The sequence below is a fragment of the Solanum dulcamara genome, chromosome 12 (genome assembly GCF_947179165.1).
Source record: "Solanum dulcamara chromosome 12, daSolDulc1.2, whole genome shotgun sequence".
Classification (NCBI taxonomy): Eukaryota; Viridiplantae; Streptophyta; class Magnoliopsida; order Solanales; family Solanaceae; genus Solanum; species Solanum dulcamara.
In genome coordinates this window covers 65,801,421-65,822,921 of record NC_077248.1, presented here as the reverse complement: position 1 = coordinate 65,822,921, position 21,501 = coordinate 65,801,421, and the positions used below count along the sequence as shown (strand labels likewise).

General features: G+C 38.2%; 2 protein-coding genes across 3 annotated transcripts; both read left to right on the top strand.

Moving 5' to 3' along the window:
• The first annotated feature begins 2,824 nt into the window (after positions 1–2,824).
• On the top strand, positions 2,825–15,168 carry LOC129877308 (uncharacterized). 2 transcript variants are annotated; one of them, XM_055952792.1, is made up of 6 exons: positions 2,827–3,783; positions 4,510–4,731; positions 4,821–4,904; positions 13,404–13,547; positions 13,651–13,755; positions 14,754–15,168. In XM_055952792.1, exons 1-6 carry the CDS (start codon positions 2,986–2,988, stop codon positions 14,850–14,852), a joined length of 1,452 nt encoding a protein of 483 aa, XP_055808767.1. In that variant the 5' UTR covers positions 2,827–2,985; the 3' UTR covers positions 14,853–15,168. The 2 variants fall into 2 exon arrangements, with proteins under 2 accessions (XP_055808768.1, XP_055808767.1); XM_055952793.1 differs by lacking the exon at positions 13,651–13,755 and having other exon boundaries at positions 2,825–3,783.
• Positions 15,169–16,551: 1,383 nt separating this feature from the next.
• LOC129877309 (multiprotein-bridging factor 1b) lies at positions 16,552–19,970 on the top strand. The gene is made up of 4 exons (XM_055952794.1): positions 16,552–16,761; positions 18,691–18,774; positions 19,422–19,504; positions 19,627–19,970. The coding sequence occupies exons 1-4, from the start codon at positions 16,629–16,631 to the stop codon at positions 19,744–19,746; spliced, it is 420 nt and encodes a 139-aa protein (XP_055808769.1). The 5' UTR covers positions 16,552–16,628; the 3' UTR covers positions 19,747–19,970.
• The last annotated feature ends 1,531 nt before the right edge of the window (positions 19,971–21,501 follow it).

Sequence of the window (21,501 nt, the reverse complement as noted above, 5' to 3'; positions counted from 1 at the left end):
ATAAAAGCTCTCCTGTCTTTCTTACAATCTAGCATTCCCTTAGCGATCTAGTCGTAAAGTCTTACTTGAGCTTGCAAGATCGTGAAAGATTCGTGAGTAAGTTGTCAAGTGCCGCACGGAGGTCTTAGTTGAAGTCTAAGTCCATGACAACGTGGTATCAGAGCTAGGTTCTACTAAGGGATATGGCAAGTTAGGGAGACATCAACGCCACTACCGCCACCAACGTCAAGCAAGATGTTGGGAGGAAGCATCGCAAGGGAAAGAAGAACTCTAAGAGAAGTGAGGAGGTACCGCTTGAGCCTACACCAAGCGAGGCCCTAACATCCTACTCACCCTCGGTCACTAAGGTTAGTGACGATGAGCGAGGTGAGGAGCCCGTGGACGTCACGCCCGGCATGGAGTGGATTGCAAGGGTGGATGCTGTCCGGCAAGCTGTGGAGATATTAGGCAAACGCTTGAACAAGGTCGACGGCAAGTTCAAGTCTCTAGAGGAGTTCACCCTTGAGGAGAACAACAACATCTAGAAGGAGTTGGAGGTGCGCAAGGCTGTCGAGTACGAGATGAAAGAGGTGATCACTTCCTTGGAATGTCGGCTCATGGACGCGCTAAGCACGATGGAGACCATGAAGGCCGAGATGGCAGTACTCAAAGGAGACATAGATGCTGGGAGATGCATGATGTCCAGTGCGGATCGGGAGGCCAAGATTGAGGCTCCCAAGCCACCAATGTTCAAAGGTGCCCGTGATGCACAAGAGGTGAAGAACTTCCTTTGGCACTTGAAGAATTACTTCAAGTGTAACAAAGTGGAGAATGATGAGATGAGGATCAACACAGCCGTGCTATACCTCTCGGAGATGGCCATGTTATGGTGGAAGCGCAAGGAGTCTGAGATCGGGAAGGGTCTATGCACAATCAACACCTGGGAGCGGTTCTGAAACGAGTTCAAGAAGTCTTTCTTCCCCAACAATGTCATCTATGAGGCCAAACGCAAGTTTCGGGAATTGAAGCAAACGGGTAGCATACGAGCCTATGTGAAGGAGTTCACTACTCTCACACTTCAGATTCCCAACCTCACGGATGAAGACATGCTCTTCCACTTCATGGATGGACTACAGAGTTGGGCCAAGACGGAGTTGGAGCGTCGCCAAGTCAGCACCATCGATGAGGCCATCACACAAGCCGAAGCTTTGACAGACTTCAGGCATGACAAACATGACCGAAGAAGAGGAGACGAGACGAGAGGTAGTCATGACCAAGGTGGGGGAGATTGTGAAGAGAAACAACCTCATCCCAAAAACCATAACAACCATAAGTTCGATGGTAAGAAGATTGGACGACGAGGCGATGCCGACAGAAAGACACAGAATACGAAGGGGAATGGATGCTACATATGCGGAGGGCCGCATGGCTATGCAAGGTGTCCTGAACTGAAGAACCTTGGTGCCATCCTATGGGAATGGAAGGGGAAAGATGCACAAAGGCAAGAGCAAGGTTCAGACACAACACAATTGAGCCTGATTGGACTATACGGAGCTATCGCAAAGCAATCAGAAAAGCCGAAAGAGTACGACGCACAATATGTAGACATCATGATCAATGGACGACCCGCTCGTGCAATAGTTGACATAGGTGCAGAGGCCAACATAATGACCAAGTCAGCAACTATGAAGTTGGGGCTAAGTTACAGTCTAAGTGACGCCCGCCTCAGGACGGTTAATGCACCCCTTACACCGGTGTGCGGAGTCGCTCAAAGAGTAGACATCACATTGGGCAAGTGGCAAGGTAAGACCAACTTTACCGTCGCTCCCTTAGATATCTTTGATATCATCCTTGGGCAGGAGTTCTTCCAGCGATGCCATACATTGATCGACCCCTACCTCCAACAACTCGTGGTTATGGAGCAAAAGGGATCATGTATGGTGCCCCTAGTCAAGGTGCCGAAGACGGAAGGACCAACCCAACTTTCGACCATGGAGCTTGAGAAGGGCCTAGAGGAGGGAGTACCGACGTTCATAGACACCATTGCGAGTTTGAGTGAAGACAATGGTGCTAGAGAGGCATTGCCACCTTGCATGAAGAAGGGCGTGATGCCGAAAAAGTTGCCAAGACACTTGCCTCTAAAGTGCCAAAAAGAACGGAGGCCAGTGTTGACTGAACCAAGCAGGAATAGGGACAACAAGCCACTGCCATTTTCCTCGTCCACTAGAAGGGACAATCTCTGGAAGAGGCCACATAAGAATGGCATGAAGACTTGTGGCAGTTTCAAGACTAAGTCCGGAGGCTTTTGTAGCAGCAGTACGCCGAGGTCGTCGCCATATCAGGTGGGGGAGAGTGTCATGACACGCCACTTGGTCATGAAGACGGAGGAAAGATCTAGAGTCTTGGAGAGGTTAATAGAAGGCTCTAGAATGTCCTAGAGAATTCTTGAAGAAGGTAGAAGAACCTAGAGTCTTGGAGAGGTTAGTGGAAGACTCTAGATTCTTGTAGAAACTTGTAGAGAAGTTTTGAAAGACTTGGAATTCTTTAGAGTGTGTGGAGAGTTCTAGAGTAGGAACTTCTTTATAAATACGGAAGGACTTGTATAATAAATTTTATTTACACTTAGATCCCTTAGGAGTAGTATAAATAGAGGGGACATTAGCAATCAAACATTCTTCCAAAGCAATATAAAAGCCTTCTTCATAAAAGCTCTAAAGGCTTACGTGAGTAAATTGTCAAGTGTCGCACGGAGATCTTAGTTGAAGTCTAAGTTCGTGACATTAAGCTCAAATTTGGACCTAAACTTTTTACCTCTTTTTTCCTTTAACCACACTTTGTTTATTTAACAACCTAAAATCCCCTATTCAGTTCCCGGTTTCAGCTTTTCAAGAATCCATTTTTCTTCACCGGAACCGGAGATTTTGCTGCCTAACCCTCAACTTTCCGGCGGTTCTCCGGCATTTCTTCAGTATCATCCCAAAACCCTTTTGACCCAATAGTTCAAGAATGTCACGTTTTCCGATGAATCGTTACGATGAGCAGAGATTAATACAAGAAGTTCACTACCTCCATTCTCTGTGGCATCAAGGTCCTCCCCAACCCCAACCCCACCCCCACCCCCACCCCAATCTCCACCCCGCAACCCCGGTGAGTCTACAACCCTCCAGTTCTACCCAATTCAAGAAACGAAATAAGCAGAAGTCGAAAAGGATGAAGGAAGCTATAATAGATTCCGGTATTGAATGGGTTTGGCCAAGTCCAATTGAATCGCCTCCGGTGATGGAATCCGGCTGGCCCAGCTTTACTAAACAACCAAATTCGCAACCCCATTTGCCCACTGTTGAAGAATTGGCCAGTATCGGGGCGAACAGGGCCCATCAACAGGCGTTGAGGGTGGTATCGGAGTATCTGAAGTGCTCAATTGATGATGATGATGATTCTGAGGATGATGATGTTATGGAAGTGGAAAAAGGGGAGAAAAATTTGAACTTTTTCGCAAAGTTGTTTGAGGAGGATGGTGGGTTGAGAGAGTATTATGAGAAGAACAGTGAGAGTGGTGGGAAATTTAGTTGTCTTGTGTGTTGTGGGGTTGGTAAGAAAGGTTGGAGGAAGAGGTTTAAGGATTGTGTAGCTCTTGTTCAGCATTCGATTACTATAGCAAACACAAATACGAGGAAGGCACATAGGGCTTATGGTCAGGTCATTTGTCAAATTCTTGGATGGGACATTAATAGGCTCCCATCAAATGTTTTATCTGCAGGTGATAAGCCTAGTGAATCTTCTGATAAACAGGTGGAGGCTCAGGTAATTTGCTGTCATTCCATTGGGTTTATCAAGGCATTATCGCTGTTGTTATAGTTTACATTATGTGTTATAGAGATTAGTGTGAAATGTTCTCCGAAAGAGTGGAAAACATAGAGAATTCATATTGTCGACCTAGTTAGTTTGGGTCAATTGATTGAGTGCTTGTTTTGTCAGTTGAGAATTCATCATTTTTCTGCCTGGATGTCTAGATGCTGACAATGTTGAGAGTTGAGATCATTTTCAGAAAGAGAGTTTCTTGGTGGTTCTTTTTGGGGAGGGAAGAGGCAGGAAGGGAAGCGAGAACAAGGAAATAGAATTGTGATAAATTTTGTTTATTGTCCCCTTTACCAAAAATAAGTTAATATCACTGTGGTCAAGTTTCGGTCGTGATTAAGCCATAAATGTCTAAGCTCAACCATTCTAGCTTGCATTGATTAGCCAAGAAAAGTGACATATTGCTGTCCCATAAATTGTATGTGTCAATTTTTTGAAATATGCGAACACCAAGAATCAAACAGGAAACTGAGAGAGAATAGGGGAAAGCCCTAGAAAGTACATGAGATAGAACCATAAGTTGTTGCATAAAATGAAGAGACAAAAATGATTGTCTGAATATTCTAGAAAAGTCCAACTGTTTGTATTTACACCAAGTAATCATAAACAGAAATAGCATTCTGTTTGACTCGGTCTATCAATAGTATTCTGTTTGACTTGATCTATCTTCAGGTATTAGGCTCCGAACTTCTGACTTCAAGTTTGGCCAATTCTGATGACGGATCCAATAAAACATTGCCGGGGAATGAGGTTGGTGGTGGTAAAGATGGTTTGAGTGGTCTAAGCAATGCGACAGATGCTGTAAATATCGGCACTGATGAATTATCTCAGCAAAAACAGTCTTTTAGTAATGAAAACCAACAAGAAAATGGTGGTGGCTCAACAGCATTAGAGGTTAGTTTTATGCAGTTTCTATATGCTTTGTCTTATAAAGTATTGGATGAGATTATGTCAGTGGTAACTGACTTGTATTCTTTCTTTAGCACAACTACCTAATTGAAGCCAGTGTCAGCAATGGGATTCCTGAAACATCAAAAGAGAACACAGAGGGTGCATCCAATTGTCTGGTAAGACTTTTGGTCATTGAAAATTGGTTCAATGAAAACCTACTTCTGGGTTACTTATTTAGTTTGTGTTTCTGAGATTAATAATTTGTGAACTACCACTCCCTTAGCAAAGATAAAAAACAAAAGCTCTCAGGCACATTTCCCGGGGGGGGGGTGGATCTCCCTCTCCGGTGCTCTCACAAGGCGATTCTCTTCTGTTTTTACTCTCTGACGACATGGGCGAAAACAGAATCTATTTAGCGGTAGGGTTAAGATCATATGATATAACGAGGCTCATAGCAAAGGCAGAAGTTTGGTTTGAATGGTTGGAAAGAAGTCGAAATTGGACGCGCAGAACTACTTTCAACAAGAAAACTATGGAATGGATAGCTTTTGTACTACGAGAAGCTTTAAGGGATTCCAGTACACATACGAGAAGATGGAAGCTAAATGAACAGTTTGTGGATTCTTTTTGATCCAGAAAGCATAACAAATTCAGCAGATTCATTAGCATTGTAACAGTGCAGGGGGAAACCAGAGCTGTCTTATTATACCAGAGTTTGCCTTTAATAGGGGTTGGGGGGACATAGCATTAAAGATAGCAAATTTCATCAAAGAGCAAAAGGGTCTATTTAGTACAAACTGTCCCAGAATGGCGGATCCAAAAATCATGTATGCTGATTCAATCAGGACCAGCAATTGGCAATCAAAGGAAGCAGCGAATCAGTGATCAGTCACAATAACGAAGCTATCTCCATCCTTGGTGGAGACACAAAGCAGGAGAAGGGCCTTCTTGAAAGATGTATTCTGGGGAGTTTTAAAGTAGACCCGAAGGAGAAACCCACACCTGCAGACATCAGGAAATGGGCCATCAATACATGGAAGAAGTCCTTTGGGATCAACATTTATGAAATGGGAGGTTGCTCGTTTTTGTTTGAATCCCCAAACAAAAACATGGCGGAACATGTCATTCATGGGGAATGGACTTGGAAAAGCTGAGGCTACATCTTGAATGGTGGTCACCAACAACTGGATGCCGCCCAAAACGTGAAAGCGCTACATGGATAGGAGCAGTGGGTTTGTCACTCCATTTATGGACGAAGAAGATGTTTAAAGCCATAGGAGACCATCGCGGAGGATGGCGAGAAACAGAGGAAGATACATCTCTCATAAACCACCTAAAGAGTGCAAGATTAAAGATAAAAAGAGATGGAGGAAACATCCCAAAAGAAGTTAAAACAGTGGATAAAGGACTAACCTTCTTTATTTTGATCTGTCTGAAGCTCAAACGATGGTGGTGGCTGGCAAGGTAGAGAGGAAGATGGGCAAAGATCGTTGGACAAAAGAGGTGAAAAAGGGAAGGCACAATAGGTATAAAACTGACAAAGAGCTGGTCGACCGCGTGGGTCTGACGTTAAACCTTATAGATGGCATGGCCCAGCGACATGTGCTGAAAGGGAAAGACCTTTATTTAATTTTGGTGGGTGGAACTCGAATCACAGGATAATAAATGAAAAGAGCATAAAGAGGAAAGCTTGTACATGCCTAGTCTTTAATGATGCCCAACTCTTTGGATCCAAAAAAATTAATGAAGCGGTGATTGTTTAGGCCGATTCATTGTTAGTCGAGATAGAAGCAAACTCTACGGACACTGTCTTCTTCGACGACTAATTGGAGAGAGAGAGAAAAGTTGTTGTAGCTGACGAGAATCAACCAAACTATCAAACTAAACTCACAAGACTAGAAGAGGGGGAGGTTTTTGCCTATGCGGTCACTAATATAGAAGAAGGAAAAACCCAGTCAGATATCAACAATTTCCAATCAAAATGCAAATTGGGAATTGTATAGAGGAAGAGAGATGGAACATTGAGGAAGCATAACCTTTAAATTACTTATCTGTAGAAGAGGAAAGTGATGGGGAGATGGATGCGTCAATATGGGTCCATCAAAACATAATCAAGATGAGCAAAGAGTTCGGGGTAGTATTCGAGGTGTGCCAAAAAGAAGCTTTGACACTCTCTAAGAAAATAGACAGCACAAGACACCCAATTACCAAGGTAGGAGAGAACTAGACGGGAAACTTTCTGAATTAGAGGGCTGAAAGAGTTAAATGGATTGACAATTGATATGAATTTCCAAAGCAAAGGTACAAGAATAAGGGGGAGGGGTAATTCTATAGATATACGATGAATGTGAAGATAATATCATGGACCGTGAGGGGATTAAATTGCAGGGAGAAGAGGAGTGTGATAAATAGCTTGTTGCGAGATTAGATGGCAGATGTTATATGTTTGCAGGAAATCAAATTAGAAGGGAACAATGGGGAAGTAATAAAACAAATATGGAGAAACAGAGGAGTTAAATATGGGCAGCTAGAGGTTAGTGGCACCAGGGGAGGTATTTTGATGATGTTGGATAACAAGATTTGGGATGGGGAAGTAGTCAAGATAGGATTGTATACTCTGACTTGTAGCTTCAAGTCAAGAGTACATGATTTTTCTTGGCATATGACAGGAACTTATGCCCCAACTTGCAATCTAGAAAGACAAGAAGTTTGGTGGGAAATAGGGGCTGTCAGGAGCTTATTATAGGCCCTTGGGTTTTGGGAGGTGATTTCAACATTGTCAGGTATGCCTCAGAGAAAAAGAACTTCTCTAGAACCTTGGTATACATGAATGAGTTCTCTGATGTAATTGAGGACATGGAATCGATTGATCTGCAAATGGAAGGAGGGGAATACACCTGGATCAGGGGAACAAACTGGGAAGATGCATCTAGAATTGACATAATACTATATTCTACTAAATTGCGCGGGGGGAGGGGGGGGGTTCAATAATGTGAAGCAAGAGATTTTACCCGGAGTATGTTCAGATCACACACCAATTGCACTAACAAATGGCAGTTGGGTTCACACAAAATCCTGTTTAAGTTTGAAGGATGGTGGCTGGAGACTGATGGTTTTAATGAAAGAATTAAAGAATGGCGGACATCCTTTGTATTTGAATTGAAGTGTGATTATATTTTAGCTTCGGAGCTAAAAGCTCTGAAGTCCAAATTGAAAGAACGGAGTGCAAGTACATATGGGAATTTGGAAAGAAAGAAAGAGGGAAATGCTCACCAGAATTACTAAGTTTGATAGTATCCAGCAGAATAGACCTTTAGCAGAAGAAAAAGCTGTCCAGAAAGCAAATGTGGTCAAAGATTTTGAAGATTATGCAAAAAAAAAAGAGATAGCTTGGAGACAAATATCAAGAACATTGGGGATAAAATTAGGGGATAAAAAACATTAAGAGCTCGTTTGGATTGGCTTAAAAAAAGTGACTCTTAAAAAGTACTTAAAGTGCTGAAATTTATTTAATAAATAGGTAGTTATGTGTTTGGATAAAAGTACTTAAACTGAAAAAAATTATTGATGTGTTTGGTACACAAGTGCAGTTAAGCACTTTTTTTGGGTCAAAATATCTGAGATGCTTTTTCAATCATATTTATAAATAATAATGACTATATTTCTTCTTTACCACAAATAATTTATAAAGAAAAAAAAAGGAGAAGATAATTTAGAAGAAAAAACTAAAGAAGGAGTGTTGTCAAAGGCGCGCTTTAAGCATGCTTAAGCCCTAAAGCGAGGCTCAAAACATGTTTAGCGCTTCGCCTCGCTTTATGTGCGGTTCAGTGTGCTCATCAAGGTTCTAAGACAAACTTTTCCTTGCCAATGAGCCTCTTTTGAAGAAGTGACACTAAATAATTGATATTTCAATTTATCATACCTTTTTTTCAATTTCTTTGGTCATATATTTGTCATTCATGTTTATAATTATTGGTCTTGGACTAAACATATATATTTGTATCTTTTTCTCCCTTTGCGCCTTTTTTCATTAAAGTCCACACTTATTTGCGCTCTGCGCTTAAATCCCCAATGGACCTTGGAGCTTTTTTGTGCTTTTCGCCTTTGATAACACTGGCAAGAAGGAGAAAAAAACTGAAGAAAAGAAAGGGCAAAAAGAGGGAAAAAACACTGAAGAAAAGAAAGAGCAAAAAGAGGGAAAAAATGGAAGAAAGAAAGAGCAAGAAGAAGAAAAAACAGAAGAAAAAAAATAGCAAAGAAAAAAGTAGGAGGAAAACAATATAGAAATTATAAAAAATATTAGGGAGAAAAAGGTAAAATTATTGGTCAAACATAAATAAATAACTTTTAAGCCAAAAAGAAAAAAGTAGGGGGGGGGACCAAGTTTTGATTTCTTTTTGTAAATTTTAACTTATTTTAAGCACCTTTTTGATTTGCCAAACACTTTCAAAAGTTAAAAAATAACTTAATCCAAACAGGCTCTAAGTGTTTTTAGAAAATTGCAAATGCTCACAAGAGGATAGATCACATTGATAAACTAGTAGTAGTAGGACAAAAATTGGTGGTGCCTGCAGACATAAAAAGAGAGATTGTGTCCTTTTATAGGAAGTTGTATAGTGATAGTGAGAATTGAAGGCCCTCTTACAACATGAGTCAGTGCCCTTCTATCAATACAGAAGAGCAACAAGAATTGCAAAAACCTTTTGAAGAGGAACAAGTCGTGTTTGGGCTTCAGACTTGTGCCATAGCCAAAGCACCAGGTTTAGATGGGTATTCCATGGGTATTTTTGTAAAATGCTGTGAGATTGTGAAGGAGAATGTGATGGTAGCTATTCAGAACTTTCATTCACAGGGGATTTTTGAGAAGAGTTTTAATGCAACATAGATAGCTCTCATCCCAAAAAAGCATGGTGCCAAGGAGTTGAGAGATTTCAGACCAATCAGTTTAATAGGAAGTGTTTACAAGCTGATATCCAAAATTCTCATAAAAAGATTGAAGAAAGTGATGCATAAATTAGTTGATACACAACAAATGGCCTTCTTGAGAGGTAGGCAAATCACTGATGCAGTTCTCATTGCTATGAGTGTCTAGATTCAAGAATAAAAGACAAGATTCCAAGAGATATGTGCACATTGGATATAAAAAAAGCATATGATCATAACAACTGAAGCTTTTTGCTTGGTATCATGTAGAGGATGGGATTTGGAATGAAGTGGATCAGGTGAATGAGATTTTGCATAACTACTGTTAGACTTTCAGGATTGATAAATGGTTCTCCTGAAGGTTTCTTCCCTTCTGACAGAGGACAGTGAAAGCTCACATATTTACAATATGCAGATGATACTCTTATCTTCTGTGATGCAGAGGAGAAACAACTGAAGATTTTGAGGGTAATTTTCATTCTTTGTGAAGCAACTTCTGGTCTCCACATCAATTGGAGGAAAAGTCACATTTTGTGAACATAATCCAACAACTTATAGAAGTCCCGGGAGGAGAGATAGGGCAATTGCCAACTGTCTATTTGGGGATGCTTCTGGGAGCGAAAAGTAAATCTAAAGAGATTTGGAATGGAGTAGTGGATATATGTGAGAAGAGACTATCCAGATGGAAAGCACAATATTTGTCCAGTGGAGGGAGTTAGTCTTGATTAACTCAGTCTTAGATGCCTTGCCAACTTATCTGATATCAATTTTCCCCATTCCAGCCAAGGTGGAAGAAAGAATTGATGCCATGAGGAATTTTTTGTGGGAATGGAGATAAGGAGAACAAAGGATTCTATTTAGTTAAATGGAAGATTGTAATCCTATCTAAGAAGCATGGGGGGCTAGGCATCAAAAAATTGAGAAAATAGAGCAAAAGCTTGCTTATGAAATGGCCGTGGAGATTCCGTAAAGAAGAGCAGAGTGCAGACACTGTGGGTCAGGATGATTCAACTAAAATATGAGGAAGATTTTTGGAAGATTAAAGAAGTAACTTCTGCTTATGGTATTAGTATGTAGGTCAATCAGTAATTTGGGGCATGTTTTCTTTGAAAAAACAAGCTTCAATGTAAACAGTGAAATGGAGGTCAATCAGAAACTTGGGGCATGTTTTCTTTGAAAAAACAAGCTTCAATGTAAATAGTGAAAGGAACATGTTCTGGGAAGATGATTGGATAGGAAGTAGCAATCTCAAGCAACTTTTTCCAGATATTTATCTACTAAATCAGCAACAAAAGTCTACTCTGCAAGAAGTATGGACTCCTCAAGGGTGGAACCTGACATATAGAAGATTGATGCAAGATTGGGAGGTGGAAAGACTAGCTGAATTTTATGGAACCTTAGATCAGTATACAGGACCAAAAGAAGGTGAAAATACTCTCAGATGGAAATGCCATAGCAAAGTTGTTTTCACAGTCAGCTCTGCTTATAGGAATTTGAATGAGATGGGGTCTCAAATCAGTTTCTTACCCTGGAAGCTTATATGGAAAGTGAAAATTCCCTACAAAGTGGCAGTCTTCACTTGGCTGGTAGTGAAAAGAGGCTGCTCAAACTCAAGAAAACCTCAGGAAGAGGGGCATACAAATATGTCCAAGATGCTATTTTTGTGACCAACAGACAGAGACAATCTATCTTATATTCTTACACTGTAAGTGGTTAGTCAGCTATGAAACCTGTTTCCTTGTTTCAGAGGCATAAGGTGGACTATGCCTGAAAAGGGCAGGTCAGGCTCTAGTAAGCTGGAACAATGAGGGTGGTGGTAGCACATACAATAACAAATGGAGAATTGTCCCAGCAGTGATATGACGGACCATTTGGAAGGAGAGAAATTCAAGATGTTTAGAAAGTATCAGTATTCCTTTACATAAGATTAAATTGAACTGCATTATCACTTTTCGCTATTGGTGTAGTTCTGAGTATATAGATGATCCTGTAGCAATTGTAGCCATCTTAGGATCCTTGTAAGATGAAATAGGACCTAGAGATAAGTTTTCTTTTTCGGGTTGCTGAGCCTAGTCAGTTGTATGTAGCTCTTTGATATAAATTCTTGGGATCCCAGCCTTAGTGCTGAAGATCTATATACAAACTTGTTACTTTTGTCAAAAAATAAAATAAAAAATTGTGAACTATCACTTTATTGTGAGCAGTTCTTCCAGAAACTCTTGTATATCTAGTGTTTAATATTTTATAAAATGTAGTTGACTATATATATATATAAGTTAGATCTATGGATGAAAGACTACTTGTCACAAAAAGGAGTCAATCCTAAACAAGATTGTGAAGGTAGGTTACCTATGAGTATGGTTGTGAGAAAGAGGGTAGGTCCTTTGACCTGTTTAGCATTCTACAACTCCACATAGGTTAGGCTTTTCTAAATATAAGTTAGACCTATAGATGATAGATAGCTAATCATGAAAAAGGAGTCTGTCTTAATTCCTAGATAAGATTGTGGAGTTAGGTGGCCCATGATTATGGTTGTGAAAGAGAAGGTTGCTTCTGGGACCTTGTTAGCTGTCCAAAAATCTAATGCTGCCCCCAAATCCTATGTTGCTCTGACTCTTCAAAAATGTCAATGGGTGCGTGTCGGATTCTCCAAAAGTAGTGTATTTTTGGAGAATCCGACACGGGTGCGGCATCGAAAGTGAAGAGTCCGCGCATCTTAGCCCAAATCTAAATCACAATCACAATCACATTTGTCCACTGCATTGTCCCTTTTTGTTGTGAACCAGACCTACAGGCTCTGAAGGCTGTATCTGAATATTTGAGTACTCAAACAATGCTGAGGATGATGATGATACCAAAAATGATGATGATGATGTCACAGAGGTGGAAGAGCGGATATCAAGATTATAATTTTTTTTTGTGAAAATTTGCGGAGGATGCTGCGTTGTGATAGTATTGGGATGTGAACCATGATAGTGGGGAATTTAATTGTCTTGTGTGTTGTGGGGTGGGTAAGAAAAGGTGGAAGAAGCGGTAGTAGGTTTGTGGAGGGCTTGTTCTGCTTTTAATTGCTATAGTCAACACAAACAAAAGGGGGGGGGGTCACATAAGGCTTATGGTCACGTCATTTGTGAAATTCTTGGATGGGACATTAATAGGCTTCTATGCATTGTTTTATCTGCAGGCCGTAAGCTTGGTGAATCTTCTGATAAATTGTGAAGGCTCAGGTTAATTACTGTTATTCCATTGGTTTTAATAGGGCATAGTCATCACCAACTGGGATTAAGGCATAATTGTCGTTGTCATAGTTACATTAGTTCTGGTAGGGATAAGTGTGAGTAGAGAACATTTAGTTTAGAGAACCCCCATATTGTCTCTATACTTCCTGGAATGAAAAATGTCCCCGATAGAGTGGAACATATAGAGAACTCATATGGTTGACACAAGTAGTTTGGGTTGAAGAGAGGTTGATTAATTGATTCAATGATAGTCATCACCAAATTGACAATGGAGAATTTATTTGGGGGGAGGCGAGAAGAAAGAACTAGAATTTCAACAAATCTCTTTTGTTGTGCCGTTTTACGTTAACAAGTTAACATCAGAGTGGTCAAGTTCCCAATGTGATTAACGATGAAAGTATAAGCTCAAAACCGTTATGGTTCGCACTGATTCGTCCATCTTAAGCATACTGGCTGTTCAAGTTATTATCTTACCTCATAAATTGAATCTGTAAACATTTTGAAATATTGCAGGGGAATGAGGGTGATGATGGTAAGAACAGTTTGAGTGGTCAAAGCAATACCACAGATACTGTAAATATTGGCAGCAATGAGTTATCTCAGCAAAAAGAGTCTTCCAGTAACGAAAACCAGCAAGAAAATGGTGCAACGTTAGAGGTTAGTTCTATGCAGCTTCTATATGTTTGGTCAGATATCTTTTAAATTAGACAGTATTGAAGGAGATAATGTCAGTGGTAGCTGACTTATATTTTGTCTTTAGCACAATTCCATGAGTGAAGCCAATGCAAATAGAAGCTTGGAAGTTGCTAGCAATGATATACCTGAAACAGCAAAAGAGAATGCAGAGGGTGCATCCAATTGTCCCGTAAGGCTTTTGGTCTAGCATTCTTCATAGAAAGTTTGTTTTGTTAAGATCTGCTTCTGGTTTGTTGCCTTCATTTGTGTTGTGTTTCTGAGATGAAACTGCCACTTTTCTCGTATCTCTTCCAGAAGCTCACTATATCCATCTTTTAATACTTGATAAACATGTTCTTAACTAATAAAAAGAAAGTTTCTAAATGTAAGTTAGATCTGTAGATCAGAGACAGCTCATCACTAAATTGAGACAATCCTAATTTCTTTTTAAAGGTAGGTAACCGCTGAGCATGACTGAGAGAATGAGGGTTGGTCCTCCGACCTGGTTAGCAGTCCACACGGGATAAGGCCTTTTTCTAAATGTAAGTTAGATCTGTAGATGATAGATAGCTCATCAAAAAAGGAGTTAATCCTAGACCGGATTGTGGAGGTAGGTGTACCGTGAGTACGGATGTGAGGAAGAGTGTTGCTTCTTGAACCTGAGTAGCTGTCGACAAAGGATAGGAAGTTTAAACCATTGAATCTAACTTAGTGTAGTCAGAAGTTCGTCCGCCTTTTTGCAGTCTTTCAATTTTCTCTCGTCTGTGATGTGTTGCACCCACTCAGTGCTCTCATCTATAATGTCATTCTAAAGTGATCAAACAAAAGAAATTAAGATGTAAAACCTTCACATGGTTATAAATCACACATCACCCGCTTTTACCCATTCTACCAAAAGGAATTGTAGTCATTGTTTGCACAACGGATAAGGTATATAAATTAATAAAGGATTGCACGGAATTATGAAAGCATAGTTCACGTAATTAACTTGTCCTATATATATCCAGTGCCAAAGAGAAAAGTGCTTCTCAGCACTGAATTGTCACTTCCTGGGTTCTTGCAATCTCCCAGTCCCAGTTGTATCGTCATTTAGCTACAAGTTCCCTCTTACTTTCTTAGACTTCTAACAAATTCATATATTCTATTTCATTAATTTTGAGCTGAAACATCATAATTTATGTCATCTAGGAGCCATTGCCTGAGGATATGATTGTCGCAAATGAAGAAAACAATCATCAGAAGGATGATGTTCTGCAAGAGACAACAATCGTTAGCGACATGAGTTGAATATTGATTTCCTTATCATTCAAGAACTTTGAGAATGCAAAGTGAAGCCGTTCATGCTTTCAAGATCTCTCTTTCCAGTAGGTCATCTTTTTCATGGTAAAGGTTGTTAGACGATAGAGGAAAAAACTTTTGGTTAGTTATCTAGGTAAATTAGTTTGTCTAAGAAGACATTATTGTTAATCAGATGATACCCTAGTGATTTGTCTTTCTTGTAAATTATATGAATGAAATTGAGATGCCCTCATCAGTAGCTGTGCTGTTGAGGAAGTTATTATACTTGGGGGATGCCTATGCTTTAGTTATTCTCTATCATCCATGTTCAATGGTCGCGCTGTTTCTTTTGACAACTATGGTGTCTAGGTTGGCTTGCACACATCTCGATCAATTTTACGGGATACCGCATCCAAGGATGTGGCCTAGTGGTCAATGAAGTGGTTGAGGGTCATGAGGTTACACGATGCCTGTTGCTGAGACAAAAACACTAGGTCATTCTTTCCGTCGGTTCTTTGGTGGATAGAGTTACCTAGTATCTGTTGTTGGTGGCAAATGGTAGGTATTCCGTGTAATTAGTTGAGGTGCGCACAAGTTGATTTCGACACAATGGTCAGCAAAGTATTAAAAAAATGAAATTTTGCCGAAGCGCTCAAGGGATTCGTGCTTGAATGTCGAGATCAGAGATTTCTCTATGAAAAATATGAATCGGAGTTTGAAGAAGGAGAGGGAGAAGAGCCATCCCATCCCAATAGCGTATATTTGGAGCTCAATATGAAATCCTATTTTCTTGCTGCTTTTCACATTCATTCTATAAAACCAAAACGAGGCCTTTTCTTGCTAGTTGGAATAAAAACCTCAACAACAACCTTCATTGTTTTTTATGGGATACCTGCTATCTCCAACCAACATAGTTATTGAACAGTTTTATCATTAGCACTATTATGATGGATTTATCATCAATCAATTACCTTTTAATTCGGATTGTCTTATAAACAATTTGTATTTTTCCTTCCCATTGTTGTTTTTAATACCAAGTAGACGACTCCTAGTATGATAGGGTAAAATAATTTACTCAAGTTGGATGAGCAAAGTTGTTTGAAAGTTTCCATAAAACCATATCCACCACCAATGACTACCACTACTAGCCAACACCACTTATCACCTTTACCCTCAATCTCCAGTACGCAATGCTTCCACTAGCCACTTTCATCACTAGCTATCACCACCAATTACATCTACCTTCAATCTTCATCGCACAACCACCACAATTCACCTGCACTACCAACTATCACCGCACGTTCATCACTTCTAATCATTGCTGCACAAACACCATCAATCACCTCCATCACTAATCATCATTACTAATCAGTTGCATCGCACATTCATCACCTTTGACCATCACTACACTACCACCACCGCCAACCTCCTCTACCAACCATGACGACCACCACCACTCACTACTTCATAACCTTCATCTCGACCACCATCTCCATGAGCTGCAATTGATGCTAGTTTTTAGACTGGCTCATCAAAGATCGTATAAATTAATATATTTTTTCAGTTATTTTGTTATATACACTATTAAATACTATTCAAAATTTTATATTCATTAAAAATAAATTATACGTGAAAACAAATCGTCTTACTTATTTATAATCTATATTGCGTGATAATTTTATCGACGGTGAAAAGGAAAACCTTGAAATGAAAATAAAATCCCCAAAAGACCCCTTCTATATACAGATAACTACGAAGAGATATTTGAGAGAGAGAAAAAAAAAGATGAGTGGAATATCGCAAGACTGGGAGCCGGTAGTAATCAGGAAGAAGGCGCCTACCTCCGCCGCTCGCAAGGATGAGAAAGCCGTCAACGCCGCCCGTCGTTCTGGCGCCGAGATCGAAACCGTCAAAAAGTGTATGTTATCCTTCCTTTTCTCTCTCTGTATCTATCTGTCTATCTATGAAGACGCTTTCCTCCATATTCCATCTAGTGTAGAACTATATGTGAAAAATTGTTTGTTGAGATGTTTCTGTGAAGTAGGATTTCTGAACTCATTTTTATCATCTCTCGATCGATCGATTTTCTCTACGTACTATCTCATACAGAGATTTTTGTCGAAAGTGTTTGTTGAGCTGTTTTCGTATAATAGGATTCGGAATTTAGTTTTTTGTTTTCAATTGAAAAACTGCTATTATCATCCCTGGTTCCATGTGTATTGCTTGTTTCTTTCTCTGTTTTTTTTGTGGTATTCAGGGAATTGATAAGGAGAATTTGGAGAATTTTACCTCAACGAGTTTGAGATTGTGTGTTGTAGTAATAAAAAAATGTTTGAGCTGTTTTGTGTAACTGGATTCTGAACTCAGTTTTCAATAGAAAAAAGTAATTTTATCATCCCTAGCTCGATTTGTATTGCTTGTATCTCTCTCTCTTTTTTGTGGTATTTAGGGAATTAATGTGGAGAATCTGGAGAATTCACCTATAGTAGTTTGAAATTGTGGTGTAGAAGTAGTTGTTGTTGGCTTGTGTTCATCTGTACCATCTCGTGTAGAACTCTTATAGTAAAATGTGTTGAGCTGTTTTTGTGAAGTAGGATTCCTGAATTCAATTTTTTTCAATTGAAGAGCCACTTTTGTCATCCCTAGCTCCACTTGTATTGCTTGTTTCTCTCTCTCTCCTTGTGGTATTCATGGAATTGATATGGAGAATTCACCTCAACTAGTTTGAGATTGTGGTGTAGTAATAGTTGTTGTTAGCCTCATGTTCACCTTGTCATCTCTAGCTCTTTTTTATTACAGTATTTATTATAATTCTGTATTTAACGGAATGGATATGGAGAATTTATAGCTACCTCGGCAATTCTGGGATTGAGGCATAGCTGTAGTCATTAGTCTGTTTCATCATTTGTTCAATTACTTGTTTTCATCTCTAGCTTCTATTTGGTATTGATTGATTTTCTCTATTTTTTTTTCTGATAGTATGTATATAACATAATAGACATGTTGGATTCATATAGCCGACTTCAACTAGATTGGGATTGAGTTGTAATTGTAGTTATTGTCAGTTCGTGTGTAGCTATTTCTTCTGATTTTGTTACTTTAATTTGTCTACCTGTATAATCTGTGCGTTTGTGTGAATGCTACTTCTTTTTCTCTTTCTTCTGGGATTCATCCTTCGTGTCTGTTAGATTATCAGATAATCTGCACATATTAATCTGTGATCAATTTTTTGTATGTGCTTACGATGCTGATGGATCTAAATCTATTTAAATGTTTAATTATGCAAATCATGGCTGTACTTCTGAATTATTTCTCTGCTATATGTGCATTTTATGCCTAATGTGATCGATTTTTTTATCAGTCACTCACTACATTTCCAAATATTGAACATGCAATTTTACTGCTCAAGTGTATGTTCATTGATCTTGTATCATTAAACTTGTGTGCTGGTAGAGGAGTTTGAATTTGTGGAGTGTCTCTCTTGGAATCATCAATCTTCTCACTTCAGCAGTTCTTGTTGTTTCTGACTGATAGAGTTATGGTAACAGAAATTGCACCTATTTACTTTTTGGTCTTATTTTACCTACTTTCCTATATATTCTGATATTGGTGAATTTCTAAAGGTTAAAAACTTACATTGTTATTGTGGAAACTTCTGTAAACATGTGTTCATTCAAGTGTGAACACAATTAACTGTTTGGAGTGTTCTCTTGCTAGCTTAGTTTTTTTTTTTTAAGTTCACTTATCAGTTTGAACATTCAGATGCTTCGTTCTCCTTTCCTGTTCCCAAGTCACATGTTCTTGCTTTTGTAATCTATTGTTCTCATGATACCTTTTTTTAATGCAGCTAATGCGGGATCAAACAAGGCTGCCTCTAGTAGTACATCATTGAACACTAGGAAACTTGATGAAGATACTGAGAATTTGTCTCGTAAGTTGAGCTACACCTTTTATAGCATAGTTAAGAAAATTTCTGGCGGACAACTATGATGCTTAATCTCTGTTATGTATGTAGTCATAGTTACTGCTTGATTGGTCTGATGTCTTCAGTATTTACTTTATTCTGCCTACTTCATATGCATGCAGTATCTTCATTTTGAAATACTTCGAGGACCATACATTTCCCAAAACACATTGTGTACTTCTGCATTTGAAGTTCTCAATGATTTTTATGGTCTCAAGGCAATCGAGGAAATAATACATTCTTTCTTGAGTCATGATCAAGTTTAAATTAACATCCTTTTGGTTGCTCTCTCTCTCTCTGCATTAATTGCATTTTAGAAACAGCACGAATTCACAATCTATAAATTAAAGAAGGAAGAAATTCACTTGTCATCTCTTTAAAGTTCCTCCTAGGCATAGTATATCACAGTGTCGTTCCCCTGTTCTCTTTTCTTTCTTAAATCTATTCTTTCTATCTTTTGTTTGCCTTAATCAGTGTCTTGGTATTTAGTACCTGGGATGTTTGAGCAGTTCTGCCTTTGTTCTAATGTTATTTTGCGCTTATTTTGTCCGTAATGTATATCACAATATCATTCTCCTTTGAAAGCGTCCGACGTACTTTGGTTAATTTTCCAGATGAAAAGGTACCAACTGAACTGAAGAAAGCTATCATGCAAGCACGACAAGACAAGAAGCTGACTCAGGCTCAACTTGCTCAAGTATATACTTCTAATTCACTTTGGACTCCCCCAGAAGGGGAAAAAAAATGAAATGGACACATACATAGAGGATTGTTAATTGTAGCAAAACAAATCTGATAAGCTCCCTTGTTATTTTGCAGTTGATAAATGAGAAGCCACAGATCATCCAAGAATACGAGTCGGGGAAGGCAATTCCAAACCAGCAGATAATCTCAAAACTGGAGAGAGCTCTTGGAGCGAAACTTCGAGGAAAGAAATAAAGTGTGATTGCACAAGTGAGCCTTATGTATTGTCACCGTCTGTTTGAATCCAAAATTTGGTGATGTACACAAACTTTTGTTTAATCATCGCTGTGTTTTGCTTATCGTTATGCCTGGATTCATGAATACGGTTTTCTTTGTTGAATTAGCTGTTTCTTCTGTGGAAAGTTTAAGTTACTCTTGTACGGACTTTTTTCTGCTTATATGCTTAACTGTTTTTCATAGGATTATTCTTTTTTCTTAATTATAGGTGTTATGTGAACTTAGGGTATGTCCAATTTTTATCTGGTTTGTTTGGTTGAAATTTTTGGAAAATATTTTTTCAATGAGAAAAATGACTTTTTTAGTGATGTAGTATCCTTTTCATACTCAAACCCATCTCATTTTCACCTGCGCCATAGCCCCTCGTCCTCACCACCCCACACTGAATTTCGGACAGGTCCCCTAGCTCTTCTTCAGTTGTGGGAAGCCTTGGGCCTCTCTCAGCGTGGTCAGTATTCCATAGTCGTGCAACCCCCCACTCACATGTTTTATGGTATTTGTCTAGAGCACACAAATGTTTTTAGGATAATTTCTTTTTTTATCTATCATACACAAAAAAGTAAGAAATTCACTTATTTTTCTATAAAACATATTTCTTAATATGGAACACATATTTTAACTTTTCAAAATGTAGGAACACTTTTTTTGAAAAAAGAAAAAGCAATTCTATCTTTTATTTAAAAAAATTGGACAGCATAAGCGCTGCTACCAACAACTTTTTTCTTATATTCACTTGGTATTTGATATATGTATTTACTTCTCGATTAAATGCATTTAATTTTTGATTAATTTAAATTTGTGTCATTTAAAGAAATAATGTTTCCTAGCAGATTTTTTTTGGGATAAGTACATGCATGTCCAATATGAATACTCTTTACAACTAAATGTCCTTTACATAAAATATCCCCAAACTAAATAGAAAATGTCGATTTTTCCAGCAGCTTTAGTTATTTAGCGCATTTTTAATTCTTTTGCTTTTTATTTCCTTAATTCTTTTTTTTTCTTTTTATGTTTCTTTGTTCATTTAAATTTATTCAAACTATTTTATTCTTTATTTACTTTTTACACCATAATCTAATTTATACTCAATATTTATTTTATATAGTTTCTTTTTTTCCTCATTAATTTCTTATTCGTTTAATTTTTCTCTACTTTCTTTTTTATTTATTTATTTATTTTATTTTTATGCATTTTTGTTTATTGATTTTTTTCCAAATTATTTTAATCCTTATTTTCTTTTTATATTATAATCTAATCATTTTTCATCTTTTATTTTATATAGTCCTTTTCTTCTTTTTATTTTTTCTTTTCTCATTTATTTTTCTCTATTTCCTTTCCTTTCTCTTTTTTTAACCTTTTTTTTCTCCCTCTCCCCCCGCCTTTTTTTTCTCCTTTATTGGTTTGGTTTATTTTGTTTTCTCTTTATTTTTCAATTTCATGTTTCGTTTCTTTTCTTCTTTTTTTTTTTGATTATTTCTTTGTTTCTTCCTTTTTCATTCATTTTTTTCTCAAATCATAATATTCTTTATTTTTTTCACCACAATTTAATTTCATATTTTCAATCATTCTGTATTTTGTTTTTTTGAAATTTTTTCTCATTTCATTTAATTTTCTTTTCGTTTTTTTGAATTTTTTTATTTGCTTAGGTATGTAATGTCACAGTATATGTATATGCTTTAATGATATAATTAATGTATGCTTCAATATTTAGTA

Excerpts from the sequence above, each read along its gene's own strand:
- LOC129877309 (XM_055952794.1), top strand. The coding sequence starts at position 16,629 with ATGAGTGGAATATCGCAAGACTGGGAGCCGGTAGTAATCAGGAAGAAG. Across the intron at positions 16,762-18,690 it reads GATCGAAACCGTCAAAAAGT|CTAATGCGGGATCAAACAAG; the intron begins GTATGTTATCCT and ends TTTTTAATGCAG. Across the intron at positions 19,505-19,626 it reads CTCAGGCTCAACTTGCTCAA|TTGATAAATGAGAAGCCACA; the intron begins GTATATACTTCT and ends GTTATTTTGCAG.
- LOC129877308 (XM_055952792.1), top strand. The coding sequence starts at position 2,986 with ATGTCACGTTTTCCGATGAATCGTTACGATGAGCAGAGATTAATACAA. Across the intron at positions 3,784-4,509 it reads ATAAACAGGTGGAGGCTCAG|GTATTAGGCTCCGAACTTCT; the intron begins GTAATTTGCTGT and ends ATCTATCTTCAG. Across the intron at positions 4,732-4,820 it reads GTGGCTCAACAGCATTAGAG|CACAACTACCTAATTGAAGC; the intron begins GTTAGTTTTATG and ends TTCTTTCTTTAG.